Raw genomic sequence first — 18,828 nt, 5'->3', positions numbered from 1 at the left:
CATGCTCCAAAAAGCTGAACCAAGGGACCACCCTTGGCTTCCCTGTTGTCTTCTGTCTGTTGGTCTTTGAATCTTGTTCCCTGTTGCAAGGAGAATTATTATTTGATCTGATAAAATTTAAGTGTCTTATTATTTTTATCAGTTATCCGAGTTTAAATTTATTTTTTTGCTGGGCAAAATTATTTAGGAAGATTCAGAGAAAGATTGAATGCTAATAAGAATATCAAGATTTCCAGAGTTGTTAGAATTAATTCTTGCAGTCTTTGGAAAGATTTAGGGCTGTTGGTTCAAGTTCTAAGTCAGTCTCTGAATATTGAATCAAAAAAAGACCACTGAGTCAGACCAGATCAAGTTTTTCCCACATCTCGCGCTTTCCTCTTCAGCGTTTTGTCCTGGTCCCTGTTCTGCACTGGAGTGCTCTTTGGTTTCATGCAGTGTGGCAATTCCAGTGCTCATAATTGCACAGAGGTGCCACTCCTGAGGCCTTCTGGGAGGATTCTTCTATGTAAGTTTGGGAAATTAGCTATATTTCTGTTATCCAGTGATTTATAAAGTCTACAAAAATATAGTCTGGATGAACACCTCTGTAGAACAATTACTTAATGATATTGTAATTTATTATTCTTTTCAAAACCGTCCTTTACAAAGGTAAAATAACCCCTAACTTCAGAAAGCACAGAGAGAAGAGAACTGCCAAATTCCGCACAGCACATCCTTTCCTGTGGTTAGCATTGGATCAGCCAAAAGCACCGTTTTTGAACTGGCCTGTTCTGCACTGAATGTTGAAATCACAGACTGAGGATACAAATGAAAGATTTTACAGGAGTTGCTTGTATATTGTGGCTAATTCTCTGCGTTTGGAAGCATCTGCTTCTTGTCTGGTTTTGTTCTGTAATCAAGAAAGTTGCTGTAGAGAGCTAGCACTTGGAAGGCACTTAGGTCTTCTGTAGCCCTGAGCAAGATGGCAAAAAAAAAAAAAATTGTAAATAGGTACTCAACTAAGAAATAGCGTGTGCACGCACAGAAAACATGGTAAAGACTTTTTGTGAACTTTCCAGATATTCTGCTGAGTCCCTTTGTGTCTCTATTAAGTTTCTCTGAAGGTGTTAGCTCTAGAAACCTTTCTTCTTCCAGGTGGTCTATATTTTGGAGAAGAAACATTCCCGAGCAGCTACAGGCTTCATCAAGCTTCTGGCAGACAAGAACAGTGAACTCTTCAAGAAGTGTGCCATGTTCTCACCTGTGGACCATAGAGTGCCTAGGGCCTATGTGTCTTTGGCTGATTGCCCTTCAGACTTTCCATCCAGACCTGAGGACTATTCAAATACGCTCTTCATCTGTCGCATAGTAGACTGGAAAGAAGACAGCAACTTTGCAACGGGGTATGTGACTGCTATTGGAAGTAGAGATAAGATTTCTAGCCAGGTTTCTTTTACTTGGTCTTACTTCTTTTACTTGGGTTTACTTGGTCTGATACATACTGTAGAAGCAGAAATCTGTTGACAAGAAGGTGTCTAACATCACTCGTAGCTGGTAAGGTAGCAGTGATGATGATAAGGATAACTCCTTGATGGTTAGATCTTATGGCTACATAAAGCTTCTTTTGATGCTTGCTTCAGTGCACATGGCAGCCTAAAGGAGCATAGGGTCTATGCTGAGGTGAGCTTTTAGTCTGGAGGGAGAACACACGAACGCTTGGCACACCAGGGAGCTGGGCAGCCTCTTGGCCTTTCCTCCCTTTGAGCAAGAAGAGTATGAAGCAGGCAGGTGTTTCAGTCTGGTCAGAGGAGTGTCACTGTGAGAATCATTTGTCTTTTTAAGCCCTTACTGAAATGAAGTAGGAAGTCAAAAATGTGATATTTAAATTTGCTTTGAAGAGTGCTAGAAACCAAGTTGTTGCTCTCTAAAACAGAAGGGCACTGCACAGTGTGCTGCTTAGGAGGGAATATAAGGCCTTCCATGTTGTCCAGAGTTCATATCAGAGGCGCTTCCGTGAAGGAAGAAGTTTTAAGACAGGACTACTCAAATGGCTGTGCTGGGTTGCATCCAGTTAGCAAGTTTTTGCCTTTCCTTGGGGAAGACCCTGTATTTGGGATCTTTTGGGAAAAGCTGCAGTGTACTACGTACCCAGCTGGAGCAGTTCACTATTTCCTGTAGAGTAGCCCTCGCTAAATAAAGGACATGAGTAAGTTTATGCAGTTATCTTGGGAAAAACTGAGTAGTCTTGGGTTGTTTAGTGATACAGAGTAGATAATTCTGAGCTATGGCAGTGCTGTGGTGAAATCGTAAAGGTGGTGAGGATCTGGATGTGATTTGGATGTAATCTGGAGTATGTGCTGTACTTGGAGAGATAATGGGAGCTGGGAGTAAAGCCACCTTTCTCTTCTTGCAAAGCTGTTCTGGTGGGGTAGCATGGATGATGCACAGTGTCCGATAGAGAGTTTTTTACTGAGTCATCTCAAAACACCTGGTAAAACTTAAATTTTATATAAAATCTTTTTAAAAGTATGTGTACTGGCACAGTTCTGTCGGCTCTAAAACTACAAGTAAATTAAACTGAAGCCCCCATTTTGAGTTTTGTGTTTGTTATCAGTTGTGGCTGCTTTGTGTGCCCAGTAATAGCAAGTTCCATGTGTACTTCTTGAGAAACACATGAGCAGCTGTCACTCAGTATTTCCTAGCTAAACTGCAGTGCATGAACTGAAGTGGCCTCTCTTGGAGCCCACTTAACTAGGGGCTGGCTGTGCTGTGATCTTCCCTATGACTAAGTTTGTTACTGGCGGAGATATTTTGTCTTCCTCTGACTCCAAAAGAGGAAAGACTGGAGGGTGTTTGTACCGCTTGGCTTCTTGTTGTGAACATCCCCTCTTGTCAGTACAACTGGGGGGAATTAGGAGAACTGGCTATTGTCTTGTTTCATTGGCTAATGAGTGCTGTCTAACTTGTGCTTCTGATGGCATTATATATTCCCATGTGGTTGCTTCACTAGTTTCCAAGACGTGAAGGGTGTTGTCAGGAAAGAAAACTTCAATGATTATCTTCATATGTAGTCGTTTCCTCTGGGATTCAGCTGCCCTTCAGTAAGAGCCTTGTGGAGATGGGAGCATAAAACCTTGGTGACCTATTGTTTTTAGCTATAAATACATGCTTGTTTAAACACTGAAACACAATGAAACTTCTTGCAGGTCCTTAAAGATCTTGTTTGTTTTGGGACTTGTTTATCAGCTGGCCATGTTACTAGTTGTGGGCCACCTGAAGGAAAGATGAGGAGCTGATCAGTTCACTGCACACTTGCTTTTCTCTACTTTCTTGCCTTGGTGAGGAATTGGACCCTCTAGCCATGGTTGGGTTGCCAGGATAACTGTCACCAGACCTTTCTGCATATTTCTTCTTGCACAGCCACCTTGGTGAAGTCGTTCAGGCTGGTTTCATAGAAGGGGACATTAGTATCACAGACACACCCCAGTCTGGCAGCTGAGCAAGTTTTCCTTCCTGTCTGTGCTGCCCCTCGTGTCAGTGCCATGCTGCTTGGGCTCTGGTGCTCCTTTCCCCTGCTGCACACATTAGAGGAATTGGGAATATGAGTCACTTGTAGCTCCAGGGACACTGTGTGCTGGGACTGTGCTCCCCTTAGCTCTGCCCACAGATTTAATGATATCCCTTTCGCCACACACCACTTTGGGTTTGCAAATATCTGGACTACGGAGCCTACAACTCAGCACCATCTAAAGTCTGGAAGTACCACAAGGAAAACTCCCTCAGTAGCTTAGCGGTCCTTTCTCCTGGATGCCTTGGACATTTTCAGGGAGTTTGCATCCTGTAGCTGATCTTTCACAACTGGATATGCACCTTCCTTTCTTTCCTTTTCTCTGGGAGGTTCAGTGCTGTGTTTCCTGGTACAATTCACAGGATGCTCTTGGTCTTCATGGGGACTGTCAGGTTGCTCTGCGGGGTGGTCACCTGCATTGAGGAACCCAGCAGTCCCTAGAAGTCCCCTTGGGGTAGGGGTGTGTTTCTGTGACCCATGATTGCCACCTGGTGGTCACCAATGAGACACTGTCCCCTCTGATGGCCACTCTGCCACCCCTGAGTATGTTTGTTCACCTGTGGCTTTCGTTGGGTTCTGGTAGGTAGAAAGGAGCAAGGGAGGAACTAATGTTTCCATGTCCAGCTAGTGATGCTGTAGGTGCGTTGTGCTGCTGCCGCACTCCTTCCGTGCATGGCTGCACAAGAAGTGATTTTACTGTGGCAGTGAAATGTCCTTTAATTATATCTAGTCTAGGTAGCAGATAAAGCAAGATAGTTGAAAATGTTGTCATTTTTTTTCGGATAAATACAGTACAGTCATTTTCTGGAGACTTGCCTTTTAGTTTTGGGGTATTGCTCCAAATCTCTCCGGACCTTTGGAGGTGGTTAGGGTATATTATTTTCTTGCTCATGCAGTATGAAGATGGATGAGACTGTTTAGAAGAAGAAGAGGAAAAAAGTAAAAATGTAGTCACTGTTTAGACACAGTGATACATGGGGCTTGTGTGGCTGTTCCACCTCAGGGCCTTAGATACTGGGGTCTGTCAAAGTGACAAGCTTAGCCATGGGATTTGCAATAAAATGAAGCCTTGTACTCTGATCTTTCTCTTATTGCTCTTTCCAGAGCCATCCAAGTGATTTGAATTCTTTATATCTCTGGACATATATATAAACACATGTACATTTACATGTGTGTGTGTACATGTGTGTGTACATATGTGTACATATATCTGCATACATATACACACATACCTATGTTTAGATCAAAGTGTGTTTGGTTCGAGGGGAAATGATGAGATAACCTTGGGTAGCTGCTTATTGTAAGGCATGAGGAAGGGTTTGATCTCCAGCCAATATAGCTGTTTTGGAAAAAGACCTGCTTGCAAACGTGCCTGTCTCAGTAGAGCCGTGTGTCCCTGGCGCTGCTGATCGTGCAGGCATGGAGCACGGGATGGCTCCGTTTCCGCAGGGAGTCCGGGACGGGCAGCACGGCGGGAGGCAGCTTGGCACCGCGGCCGAGCCGCATCGAGCCCTTTGGAGCTCGGGGCTGCTCCGTGATGCAGCTTAGCCTCGCGCTGCTGCTCAGCCCTGCAGTTGTCTTCCTGTGGGGCCTTTGGGCGCTTCCAAGATTGGCACTCTGGTGTCTCCACTCTGCTGGTACCTTGTACCCTGGGCAGCTCCAGGCCCAGAGTGGAGGGAGCAGCTGTGTGGCCTCCTTTTCTCTCCCCTCTCCTGCTGCTCTGTGCCCTCCCCTCACATGTAGAGGCTTGTGACTGTGGAAGATATTCCACTGCTGCTGGAAGACCCTCCTGGTCAGGTCATGGTGAGCAAGTCTCTTCTAGAGAGAGAGATTGAAAAAGGTTGTTGAATCCCCATGGAAGCTGTTCAGTCCCATTTGCGAGCCTGTCCGGTTTTCCAAAGGAAATGAGCCTTATGTAATTGTGCCTTGTCTTTTTGGACAGTTCTTATCGCCTAATCTTTGAACACGATGGCCAGTTTTAGGTGAACTTGGGGAGGCGAGAGGGCTTGAGCGTGTCCTCGTGGAAGGGGCTGGCTGCGTGATGGGGATCCCGGGAAGGGGAACGTGGAGCACATGTGGCTCTGCCCTGGACACTCACTCATGGGAAACCAAGTCCCAGTGAGGCTGCAGCTCCCAGGGCCGCTGCAACTGCTTTGGAGAAATACTCTTTGGACAACACTTACGCTGTGCACGCTTCCCAAAATCCTAATCGCAGCACATTCCCTTCCAGGGCTTTCCATGCCTGGATACTACCGCTGTGTCTGATGTCAGTACGAGGATATTAAGGGATCTCTGCAGGGTACTCTAATACTCTTCTATCAGCATCATAGAAAATAAATGTTTGTCTAACCATTATAACTTTTTAAATACATTTTAACGTAAAAAGAATCTGGGGTGTCCTAGACATGCTGGCTCCCTGGGAGCAAATGTCTGGCTGCTGCTGGACCACGTGCTGCTTGTTGTGCAGAAACCTCTGAGTTACTCTTGCTGCTGTTAGTGGCTGCAGAAGCCCATGAGCAATTTGCAGCCTGGCTCTCACTCCGGGACCATCTATGATCCTATATGTGTTACCTTTGATCACATGCTGTCCTGTCAGATTTTGCTCTGATGCAAGTCATCATGTCTGTGTGACTGCAGCATGGCCCCAATTAAAGTCCGTTGCATGCTTTTTTATTTCAAGGTACTTGGGAAATGCTCCCTGGAATGCTGTAAATCAAATGTTAATTACTATTAAAACATTAGTCCTATATCAAACCTCTGGGTAAACCCCTTATGGTTCATAATCTAATTTCGGTAAACGGATCAAGAAAACATGAATTTCCAAACCGAGCTGGAAAGCCTTCTGGCAGTGAAAGGTGCTGCCCATGCCTGGTAGCACAGGTGCCCAGCCACGCTCTTGGTGTTTCCCTTCCCTGCTCTGCCCTTCCAAGAGAAGGAGCACCTGCAAGTTCAACCCTTGCTGTGCCTTTTCATTTTTGGTAGCGCAGCATGTTGCTTCTCTTCCTTTTTATTCTATTTTTTTCTCTATTCATCCTTCTGGCCATGAAAATTGAGTCAAGATGCCTTTTCCTTAGTGTTTAGTGAGAGGCATAAGGTTCAAGCCCAGGGCCCCAGGCTTGAGAGTGGTCCTTGTGAGAGAGCTACTGGTGGTCCTGAAGACCCGTAGACTCGTCCTCACCGAGTCTCCCAACCCTGCACTAACTTTTGGGAACAAAATGGCAATTCCTATGGTTTATTGCTGCTGCTGAGAGTGAGGGAGCTAAAGCTGATGTCTCGTTTATTTACATGAAAATAAGAATCAGCCTGGGACCAAGCTGCAGGAACAGAGAATTATACCTAGATGCCAAATGTACACGTATTTCTGCCATACAGTTTGTACATAAAATTGAAACAATGGAGGGAAATATCTTTTATCCTTGTTTTCATTTTTATTTTAAAGCCGGGCAATGTGAACTCTACAATTTACCGCGCTGCAAAGTGCACAATCCTTTTCAGCATATTACCCAGTGTGACAGGTTTATTGCCCAGCCCTTCCCATTGCGCAGAGAGACGGCCTCGCTCCCATAAAGGAGATGGGCTCGCTCGCGCGGCGGCGATGGGGCTTGTTCTGTGGCTTTATGGCACATTTGAAGCACTGAGAGCATCTCGCTTGTCCAAATGACAAGTACTCTATTTTGGCCCCGATTTAGGAAAGTAATTAGTGCCTGTTCTCACTCATTAGAATTAAAGCAGAAGGATCAATATAATGATTGTGCATTTTATGCAGTGGAAAAACACTTATTAGAGTGGCTGTATTTGCATTGTGTTATTACCCAGCTCTTCTGCGTCGTATTTTGATGGATTTGCCTAAAATTCAGCTGTAATTTCCTTGCGCCAGGAATGTTATCTCTATTGTGTAAAGTGCCATTCATCCTAATGGCAGCGTGTATAGCTCTGTGTGTGTGTATAAATATGTATATTTGTATGAAAACAAGAGCAAAGCAAAAAAAAAAAAAAAAAAAAAGGAATAAGAAAGGGGGCCAGGAGAGCTACCATGGGGCACAGGTTCTCATCTCGCACTGGTAACCAGATAGGGAGGGATTTCTTGTGTGTGCAGGACCGAGTCCTCCCCTGACACCAGCACTCCTGGACAAACGCTCGCTGGGGTTTGCGCTGGAGCAGATGGAAACTTCCTCCGGGCAGGACAGAGCAGCAGTCTCATCTGCACATGGGCGGATACTTCGTCAAAGATGATCAGTATGTGGGGACACGATGTTTCCCCTGTCTAGACTTGCTCCTAGGTAGCTGGCTCCCCTGCAGTTGGAGGATGGACCAGAGGCTTCTCCTTAGGAGAGAAGGGACAGACTACTGGGAGCATTCAGGTCCCTGAAAGAGCCTAGAAAGTGGTTGAAAAGACAACCCATGTGCTCGTTTGTGCCACTTGTGGGAAAAGCCATTAGGGTTCTGCAGCCCTCTCCCTGCATGAGACTTGTTCTCTGGGATAGAGAGCAGTGCCATGAGCTGCCTTCTGCAGAACTGCCTGAGGTCTGGTGGGACCTGCACATGCACAGCTCAGTGGAGATGAGTGGAGATGAGTTGTGTTTTTGTAATGGTAAGGAGACAAAGGGGAATTTCAACTCTTTCTTTTTTGGTAGCATGGGTTCACTGCATGAAAGAGTTCGGGAACCAGCCGTTTATAAAGTGAGAACAGCTTGTGTGGGGAGTTGCGCTTTTGTTGTTCCTATTGGACATTGCTATATTTACTGTTTTGTTTCTGTAATCGAACACTCTCCTTCCTCTACAAAAAGCTATTAATAAAAAACATCATCTTAAAATGAGATGCACGAAGTCACCCAGGGTACTGTCTGGCTGGTGTTTTACATCTCCAGCAGACTCAAGTCATGATATGTCCTGAATTCCTGCCAAGTCCTCTGCCAAAACTAAGGGAGAAGTGAATGGGTGAAAGAATATGAGGGCTTGCTCACAAACTCAGCAGCCTCTCTGGAGGGGACAATAACAACAGGATAGTTCTAATTATACACTTAACATCATCCCTTTCTTTCTTTCTGCAGGCAGATGGCCAAATCTCTTGGTCAGGCAGGGGAGATTGAGCCGGAAACAGAGGGGATCCTGACAGAATATGGTGTGGATTTCTCTGACTTTTCCTCTGAAGTTCTGGAATGTCTTCCCCAGAACCTGCCCTGGGTTATCTCATCGGAGGAGCTGGCCAAGAGAAGAGATTTAAGGTAATAGAGAAAAGCCTGATCTTTCACTTTGTGAATTAGTTCAGGGTTTTGTTTTACTTTCATTACAATGTGAAAAGGCACTGACTTACTATGTGCTACCTGTGCTAGCTTGGAAAGAGACTGCTTTCCAAAGCACCTGCAAAACCAAAAGTTCAGTTATTTGGAAAAGTCTTTTTTGAGGAGTAGAAGCTTTCTGGACTATTGGCTTTCAACACTGTTGAAAATTGAAAATTTGATGTTTGGCTCCTAATCTGAAAACTTTATGTTTTTGTCTGGAATGTATTACGTATTTTAGTGATAGTTTTATAGAGATTTTTTGAATGCCTGGCAGATGAAATGATTCTGGACATCGTTGCTCTAAAACTGAAGCACAGAGAGAGCCTGACCTATGTTTGCCTGTCCAATGTTCTTCACCATTCAGAAGAACTGGTATCGTGTGGAGCTCACGACAGCTCTCAATCAGCTTAGCATTTGGCAACCACTATTTCCGTGCAATCTGGCACCTTTGCGTGTCCACCTACCTCATGTTACCCGTCCCTGCAGTTTTGTGATCCTCCCACCAGCTTCCAGGAACTCCACAGTCTGTTGGATGATGGACACTCTGGCTCTGCCAGTCTACTCAAAAGAAATGGACTTGCTAAACCTTGAAATATTATATTAAAGATTACCTTTTCACTAGACAAGACTTCAGGGCAAAAGAGTAGTTCAATTAAAACCTTGCCTAGCAATAAAAGAAGCTGCAAAAAGCAAAGCAATAAATGGGTTATTAAGATGCTCCGGTGTGTTCCACTCCCACGCTTGCTTAGGTTAGAGCATCCTGTCTCCGTTGGCAGATCTCACTGTGTTGTGGGGGACGGATTCAACAGTTCAGTGTAATGATGCTTCTTTGTGTATTGCTGAGGTAAAACAGTTTGATTCCCCAAGACAGATTTCCCCTGTTTGCAGTGGTACTAGCACTTGCATGTGTATGTGGTGAGCCCCTCTTCGTTTCGCTGTGTTATTCACACAGTGTTAACAAATTGGGTGGATGTGGGTAAACTGCAGCTGTTTTTGTCCCTGTCTGGATGTCAGTTGGTTACTTTGGGCCTAATTCTGCACTGCAGCCTGTAACCTTCTAACTGCTTCCCTTAACAGGGCTGCAGTTGCTGTACAGGGGAGCGACTCCGGAAAGAGTCGCACTTCTGTCTGAGCAGTGAGTGGTAGCCCTCGGGTATCAGATCCAGACTGTAGCCTTGTAGTAGCTTAAAAGGGAAAAAAAATACATATTCATTTTAAGTCTCCAGTTCAGAAGTCACTGGAAAGTGCTTATTTGTACTTTTTTGACTACATTTCAGTAGCATTCTCTGTTTCTTCGACCCAAGTTCTTTCAAGCAAATAAAGAGCTTGACTTGTTTCCAGTTAGACAATCATTTTTGGAAGCAAACTTTAAATACATTTCTTCTTTTTATTGCTGAATTACTGCACTGGGACTTATCAAGGTGATAACAGTTTTGCAGTTAAGTCATTTAAATCCTTTTCTGCCCCTTCCTGACCATAGTGCATGCTACAAAGTAGATTTCCTTTTGATCCTCTCAAATATAAACATTTAACAGTCAAGGTTTTCAAGACAATTATTTGAGCTTATTTTCCTAATCCTTTTAATGTCAAGTGCCGCACTGATGACTAGTCTGTGGTCGAAACACATATGAAGATAACATGAGACTTCTCTGGCTATGAAAAACAAATTACAAGCAAATCTTAGTTGTTTCCTCACAGCGAGAGGTTTGTCTGCCTAGAAAAAAGATGAGTTTCCTTAGTAAAAGTAGCATGAGTCATTGCTGAGCAGAGTCCCGCACTTGGACACCTGGCTGCCTTCTCCTCTGGTCTCACCCGTCAGACCTTGACACTGTTCCTGATGACTGTGCAGTCACAAGGTGACTTGACCTCACCTTTGTATTAAATGCTGCCTTTCACGTTGGCAATCAGTACCTTGCGGTCTGCCAGGGTGCTACAAATAGCGTGTGTGCCCTGGCATGGGGTGGCATCCGATGGGAGATGTCTGGGCATACACAGGAGTTGAGCCCTCCTTGACCAGTGCTCGGTGGCACCTGCCTCTGCAAGTGCCCATCTTTCCTGCACTTAGTACGTGGTGACCTGTCAGGCTGTTGGGATTACTGCAGTGCACAGTAAATGCTTGTGAGAGTACAATATAAAATAAGTGACAGTGAAATAAAGGCTTTGAATTTCCCATTAACACTCCAAAATAGCTCATCCTGATACAGTTTGCATGTTACTTGCCTGACTAGAGTAAACATAAATTAGTTTGGCTTAAAATACTCTTGTCTATACTAAAGCCTTTCCAGGTGTGTAGCAGCACTGGGAGTTCTGTTGGGTCATGAGTTACTGGCAAGCCTTTGGAACTGAAACCTGAGCAAAATGTTAGGTTTTCTGGTGTTTCCTCCTTCAGAGATAACCTTCTCTTGTTTCTTCTCACCATGTGCAATGACCCTTTCCTTCTTAAAAGATAACTTCTGTGATCTGCTAGAGTTAGTCTCTCTATAATAGAGGGATTTGTGGACATAGTTTTAGACAAAAAGGAGACAATGTGTTTCGCTGGTCTGCTGAGGCTGGGAAGATGAGGGAATACTGTTTTGTTCATGCCATCTTGTAAATATGTTCCTTGGTCTTTCTGCAAGTCTTTCAGTTTTGCAGGAAGCGTGTTCTTGCCATGCCTGCTGTGTTTGGATAGCAACTGTGATCTCACCTACATAGCCTGTGCAGAATTGCTTCCAAGACATTTCTTTCCTTCATTTCTCCAGTAATGGCTCTCAAAGAGCGTTTACATAATATTTTAATATTTCTTAAGGCAGAAAAGATCCAAACCTTGTGGATAGCTTTGAAGTCTTCTAGCTGATTTAAAACTATGCACCAGAGCAGAGAGTTACTTTGGACATCTGCTTTAGCTACCTTGGTTTATCTGTCTGGAAAATTAGCTGTGTATTTCCTGTGCCCTTCTAGCCTAGTTGTTTGTAAAAAGCACTGAAGACCTTTAAGGAAAAGCACAAGGCAAGTACTGGGATTGTTGTAATTTAAATTAGAGAAGGAAGTTTCATAAAATATTAGAATTGTGAAGCTGAGGAAACTTCCCTTCTTCACTTTAAATATGATGATACAGATAGGACCAGAATTCTTATTGTATTATTCAGGTTAACTGGAATTGGTGTTTCTTCATTAAAATGAGAAGGTAGGTTGAGGAGAGCAGTGTTTGTCTTGCTGGTTTTGGAGGAGCATTACAGCATTAGTGTCAGAAACAAAGCGTTGATGGGAACAGAGTTTCAGCCATTTTCCAGTCTTCTCCAGAGTTTCAACATGCAATTTTCATTTCCTTGTTTGCTTTGCCCTTGGTGTTTCAGTGAGGCGGGACAAAATGTGGCTAGTGAACCTTAGAAGAGGGTCAGGGCGATGGAGGAAATGCAAATTTTGGAGGTGGGTGCAGCAGAGAGGGGGATTGGAGGAGGAAGCCATTCGAAGAGGTGTAGCCAGGAATCTAAGAAACCCAAAAGCTATTTCTAAGACTTGTTCCAAATGTTTCTAATTTCATTCATATCTTTTTGTTTCCTTTACTGCTTAACTGGGACAAGAAACTAAAGCCAGGAAAGTCCGATCATAGTGGGAAACAAAAACCTAAATATTGGAGAGAGAAAAAAGGCCGTTCTTTGCAAAGCAGTTCTGCCTTTTCCGTGTGCCCTATTGTTGGTGTTACTGTGGAAAATGTATAACATCACCCTTTTGGATAGCACTACAGCCTGTTCAAGTAGGGATGGTTTATACAGTCTAACATGGAAGAACTTGAGAATATCTATTTCTTTACCATTTGCCTAATAATAAGTGAGCCTGTTGACCTCCGCTGGACTATTACAAATGTGAAACTTGGCACTCAAAATTGCTTGCTCTAAATTTTCCAGTTGCTTTCTCTTTTTCCATTTGATGTCATCCTGCCAACTAGTGATTTTATTATTATAAACAGGACATTGTATTCACTTTTAAGAAGAAATATGAAGCTGAAGGTAAAATTACAAACTGCAGTTTCTCAGCTGGCAAAAAAACAAAACAATGAGCTAAAAATACTGAGCAGAGAAAGGGTGCTGTGGCAAGAAACCGAAATATCTGCAAGATGGATATTGTCTGAAGAGCAGAAACTGACTTTAACCCAGGAACTCAGAACTCATGAGACTCATGGAATGGTTGAGGATGGAAGGGACCTCTGTGCATCATCTAATCCAACCCCTCTGCTCAAAAATTAGAGCAGCTTCAGTTGAGTTTTGAATATCCCTAAGCATGGAGAGTCCTCTACTTCTCCAGGTGACGTTCCAGTGTTCATTTACCCTTACATGAAAAGATTATTTTTTCTTACGCTTACATGGATTTTCCTGTATTTCAGTTTGTGCTCATTGACTCTTGTCCCATCACTGGATACTACTGGCGAGGGTTGCTCTCAATTATTTATTTTTATTTTTTTCTACAACTTCCATCTGTGTGTATAAATACAGATTGATAAGATCCCTCCTGAGCCTTCTCCAGGCTGAGCATTCCAGCCTTCATAGCCTCTGCATGTCGGTGTGCATGCATGTCGGATGCTCCAATCCCTTAATCAACTTAAGGGACTTCTTATGTCTGTGTGTGTCTTGTACTGGAGAGCCCTGAACATGGGCCCAGCACTCCAGAAGTGTCAGGAGTGCTGAGCAGAGGGGAAGGATCACCTCCCTCAGCCTGCTCTTCCACCATTCCTCTCATGAGGAGCATGAGTATCGCTCCTGGTTGCTAAAAGGCCGAAGAGCATCCGAGTGAGGGGACCGCGAGGATCCAGAGCCTTGTGAGGGAACAGTTGATGCACGCTTGCTTCCCCGGAGGGCAGAGCTGATGAACTTGGATACTGCAGGCAAAGAGCACAGCGAAGCCTTCAGCTAACGTTTGTATCTTGATGTTCTAGCTTATGACCTGAATTGACGCCGTGCTGCTTTGAAGGGCTACCACACACTGAAAGATATCAAAGCTATTGAAGGCTAAACTGTAACTTTGGTTGCCCTTTGAGAAATGTAGCATCTTGCCTTTGGTTGGTAAGGTTGGAAGAGTGGAGGTAGGTGTTTCTGTCCAGCTGGGGAGGGGAAGCTTTGTTCTTAGTACTGTTTGTAATTGGAAATCACTGGCAACAGGACAGTTCCTGCGCTGTGGTCCTGCCCACTATTTATGTCCTTCTTGACGAATGGTGCAGCTAGTAACAGGGATTAGCAGTGCTTGTAGCAAAGATTTAGCAACATGCTCTTTGCTCTTGTTGCTCAAGGAGATTATTGGTTCATAAAATCAGAGGTGATGATAAAAATGGCAGCCTTGAGTTGAGGGGGTTGGAGGGGAAGCAGTCAGCAGCCTCTAAAACAGATGTCTGTTCTCGGCAGGTGGAAGATTTTAGTTTGAAATGAGCGCAAGTCAGATAAAATATCATCAAACAGCTTGTTTCCTGGAGATTTTCCACTACAAAAAGCTAGTGTTAAGTAGAGCAAGACTTACTCAGCTATAATAGGATATGTAAAAATGCTCTGCTTTCTGATGGGAACTGAGAAATAGCTTGTTTAGTGAATGTATAAGCAGCATTGCTACAGACCTGAATGTCATCTTGGCATGGAGTAGACACACAAACAGGGCCAGATTATGATCTCTCCCCTCTCCCTGGGCACCGAACTGGTCTGTGACTAATTTAGTGGTCTCCATGGGGAGATATAACATGCACAAGAGATGACTCAGCAGTGTATCGTGGTGTCAGATCTAGTCCCTTCCTGACTGGGTTGCCTCGAGGAGATGGTGGTGGTGGCTGTACCTGCTCCGGGTGGTTCTGCTATCCCGGCAGTCTGGGGAACAGTGCCCTTTCTCCATCAGTGAGAAGATGTAGCATTAGTTCAATACTCAGCTGTTAGATTCAGTTCAATACTCAGCTGTTCAGTGAAACTCAGAACAAGATGGTGCTCCTGTCAGGCTGATATGATTCAGTTCCTTGTTTCCCATGTTCAGCTGGCTTTTTCAAAACCACCTCTCTGTTTTCATAACATTTCGTACTACACTACATCGAAGAAAACAGCAATTGTAGTGGCACTGTTTTGTGCAGAATGATGCTGGTACGAGTGGCTGATGCGCTTGGACACACGGACAACTTCACTGTTTTTTTTGAATGCACATGTGGTCTTTGGAAGCACAGCTTTAAACTGAATCAGTTGATTATCATTATTGTGTTCTGATATTGGAGGCCATCAAAACTCAGCTTGCTTAGTTAAGAACTTGTTCTGCTGAAGAAACCAGGGATAACTTTGCAACTAAGTTTTTATATATACAATTTTATTCTTTCCAGCTCCCTATTTTGTGGAGACTATTATAGAATAGGAAGAGATTAGGATAAATTCTTAGATCTGTTGGAAAATATGTTCATTTCTTACTTGATTCTATGGTGTTACAATAGCTTTATCTGGGTGTGATGGGCAGAAGGTGTCCTGTCCTCTCATTTTCACATATCTAGAGTCCTCCAGAGTTACCAACTACTTCTGCTGACACTGGAGCAGGAGCTGTTGTCTCTCTGCAGGCTGTTTATCGTGTGGGTAGGTACAGGGTAGGGACACAAGTGTCTGTCCACCCCGCTATTTTTCTGGTGCTGTAGCTGAAGAACCGCACAAGCCCTTCAGGTTGTGAGGCCACACATTCCCATCATGGCATTTCAGGGATAATCTCTTTAGGACAGGCTCGTTGTTACGAGGAACATCCTTTTCCTTATGGTCCCATTCTGTTTGGAATGCTGGGAGCCCTCTTTACACCTATAACCAAATCTAGTGTTTGCATTAGGGCCTTATCCCAGTGTCATGGTTCCTTGTGTTACAGGAGAGGACACTGTTGTCATCCAAACCATGTAAAGACAAAGAATAAATTCCCTTTCTCAGCATCTTTGTTGTAAAGTTTCTTCAGAGGTCTAAAGTAGGCCTGACCTGTCCATGTTCCCTGAAGATTTAGGGTGATGGTTGTTGTTCCTTGGTTATTGCTGCATCGTCACTCTAACGAGAAAAGAAAACTGAGCCATAACGTAGATGGCATGGATGGAAATGTTCTGGCTGAGGCAGAGTTGGGCTTCAGACATCACAGCATGCATAGGAAGGGGGCAGTCCAGAAAAGACTAACAAACTATTCTGGGAGATGAGAGATTGATTTACAGGGAAGGATTAACTGTTCAATGTATGTTTGCCAACGTTGAAACTAAAAGTTTGTGAAAGATGTAGTAGTTAATAGTTAAAATATGCAGACCAAAGTGAAGAAGCGAGAATCATTTAGGGTGGTAGAAGGATAAAAGTGGGTGTTATGAGGACAAGAAAATATAAAACACAGCTAACCTTTCTTGTCCATCCCAAAATAGACTGTATCTTTACACTACTAAAGGCTGCATTGGAAACTCCCTCCCTAAAGACACTTCATATGATCCTGGAGAAAGTCCTTGCAGGCGTATTGTCAGGAGTAGCCCAGCTCTGACCTATGGGGGTTGGATGACCTAATGTCTCTTCCATTTCTAGCTCTGTGCATCTATGATTAAAGTAGTTTATATAATGCAAGTGCATTTTCAATTACACTCCACCTTCTTGCGTGGGATAGCGGTGGTGCAGAGACCTCATTATATTTGTGGCACAATTACAGCATTGGTAGGAAATATTGGTGGTACTTGGTCTCTCAGGCTCTCTGATCTCTTTTATATATGTTGGCTTTTCAAATAACTTAGTTTTCTTACAAGGCTGCAGTGGTCTTTTTTCTACTTCTTCCTTACTTTGAGACCATAAATATATAGCAGGAATAATTGATTCTGGTTCCGCTGTCCAGCGAGCACTCCTTGGAAATGCAAATGTTTTGTACTGTAGATGTGTAATAATATATCAGGAGTCACTGTTGACTGTTCTTTTGGACCAAAGTCTGCTTTCTGAACCAGAACAGGACATTAGCTAAAACATAAATGCAGGGGTATTAAAAAGATCGGTATTGACTTGAGTTAAAGTTGAGCTTTTATATGTTGTGCGCAGTGCTAAGTCTTTCTGGGGCTTATACAAATAGTCTGGCGAGGGCAGTTTCTTTGCTTCCAGTTATTTTATAATTTTAGTTCATTTTGAAACTTATGCACCATGTGGAAGGATAAAGTTTTGTGATAGGTCACGTGTTTTGGTTGATATGCTACAGGGCATTGGGTGCCATCGGAATATGTCAGGGTACTTCTGTTCCATGCAGCTCTTTTTTTTTTTTTTTTTTTTTTTTTTTTTACCACATCCCTTTTAAGAATCTGTCCTGGAAGTTAGGGTTTTAACTAAAACCTGCCAACATCAAGTGTGACAAATGTAGTAGACATTGCACGTCATAGATGTCTTCAGGAGTGGGAGGTTAAAGTCTCCAAAATGTTCAGGCATGGGTTGTTCTCTGCAACTTCTTCCAGTGAAAGAGCACTTCATACCCCCTGCGTGATGGACATGGGTGCAGTTGGTCTCATGTTGACTGACACTTTATCACAAACCTGTGCAGGCACCGGCCTCGAGCCGGGTTTGCTTGTGATGGAGGCATGAGGGTGATTTTTGTGGTTGCCATAACAATTGGACTGTTGTGTGAAAAAATGTTTGTAGCTTTCACTGCAGTGAGTTGACAGCTCTAGGATGCCTATTTCCAAATTAAAACAACTGCTTCCAGCCCTGAGAAATGATGTCTGTTTAACTTTTCCAAGATGGAGCTCAGCAGGGTCTTAGAAATGACCTGAAAAGCTTAAAGTTTCTAAAAGTGCCTTTGCTGCTTCATTTTAAAATGCCAGCTCTGAGCTGAAGTTAATAAGGGCAAGCCGGGGTGCTGAGCCTCGCTCCCACCAGGCTATTGTGTGTACTCACAAAGTGGAGAGAACAGGACAATCTGGACAATCCCTACCAGAATGTAAATGCATCGCAAGCGTCTAGACATGCGGTCACTCTTGCCGTAAATATCTTAGAGAAGACTTGCAGTGCCTAAACCTTGATAAACAAAATGGTCGGTACCTTCTCCCCTCCATCTGCTGTTCTGCAGCAGTCTGAATGCGAAATGCTGCTGCAGAGGGTTCGACTTCGGTGCCTCAGGAGCCACCCAAGGGCTGGAGGGCCTGGAAGCCCCAAGCGTGGGGCAGGACAGGGTGGCTACGTGTGGGCAGCCCCGAGCTGTGCGTGCATCTGCCCATGTTCCCTGTGCGAAGGTGGGGACCCCCAGGCAGCAGGTTTCAACCGTGCTTTCCATGCATGGAGAGCATGGAAATTTCCATTCCCCAGAGGCCGTGGCTCTGGGGAATTCCCTGCTCCGGTTTATAGTTGTTTTGGATACACTTGTTTTCATGAGTGGCCAGTGAGTGTTGCAGGAGACTGCCTTGGTCTGAAGGCTGCCCTGGGGAGAAGGCCAGGGCAGGAAGGTGACGAAGGGCTGTGTTCTGGCACATTAATGTTCCACCGAAGCTGCTCTGCTGGGGTCTCCCGTTGGGTTTTGGGGGCTCCTTGCTCAGCCCCTTCCTCGTGGCTGTCAGGCACCAGCTCTCAAGAGCCCGGACGCTCGGCAGTGTCGGTGCTGCCTGTGACCCCCACCCGGCTGAGTCCTGCCTGGGTAGGTGGTAGATCTGGGACATGGAGTGACTTGTGTCAGTGGCTGCTTTGGCCAAGGGCAGGAAGGGTGGCGATGCCCAGCACACGGGGAGCCTGTGGGCACACATAGCCTGCCTTGAGGGGTCTCTGATGCTCTCATGGGTACGTGCAGTTCTCTGAATTGATGGTTGTTTTGGTGGTGACAATTTGAGCTCAGCACCTCCACTGACAGCTGGAATCACCCGCGTGCCGCTGGCCGGCAAAGCCGCGCGGTTGTGTTGGGCTTGCGTGGCCGCTTCATCCTCTGGGTGCCGGCTGTCACTGCTCCACCAGCGGCGTCGAGCTGCTCTACGGAAAATCCCCCGGGAACACCCAGATCGGCCCAGGAGCGGCCGGCAGGCACCTCGCCTCGGAGGCAGCCTGAGCC

General features: G+C 44.7%; 1 protein-coding gene across 1 annotated transcript in view; it reads left to right on the top strand.

The window, feature by feature from the left end:
• Positions 1–18,828, top strand: part of DIS3L2 (DIS3 like 3'-5' exoribonuclease 2) — a 186,772-nt gene that overhangs the window by 71,160 nt on the left and 96,784 nt on the right. The window contains exons 9-10 of the mRNA XM_088525501.1: positions 1,135–1,382; positions 8,599–8,772. Of these exons, the coding sequence (XP_088381627.1) occupies positions 1,135–1,382; positions 8,599–8,772 (422 nt within the window). The remainder of the gene's footprint in view (positions 1–1,134; positions 1,383–8,598; positions 8,773–18,828) is intronic.

Source organism: Tinamus guttatus, unplaced genomic scaffold (assembly GCF_059628265.1).
Source record: "Tinamus guttatus ecotype Peru unplaced genomic scaffold, ASM5962826v1 Tinamus_guttatus_pri_ptg000227l, whole genome shotgun sequence".
In the NCBI taxonomy this organism is placed as follows: domain Eukaryota; kingdom Metazoa; phylum Chordata; class Aves; order Tinamiformes; family Tinamidae; genus Tinamus; species Tinamus guttatus.
Note: the sequence above shows the minus strand (reverse complement) of the source record. Positions and strands in the feature narration are given on the sequence as shown.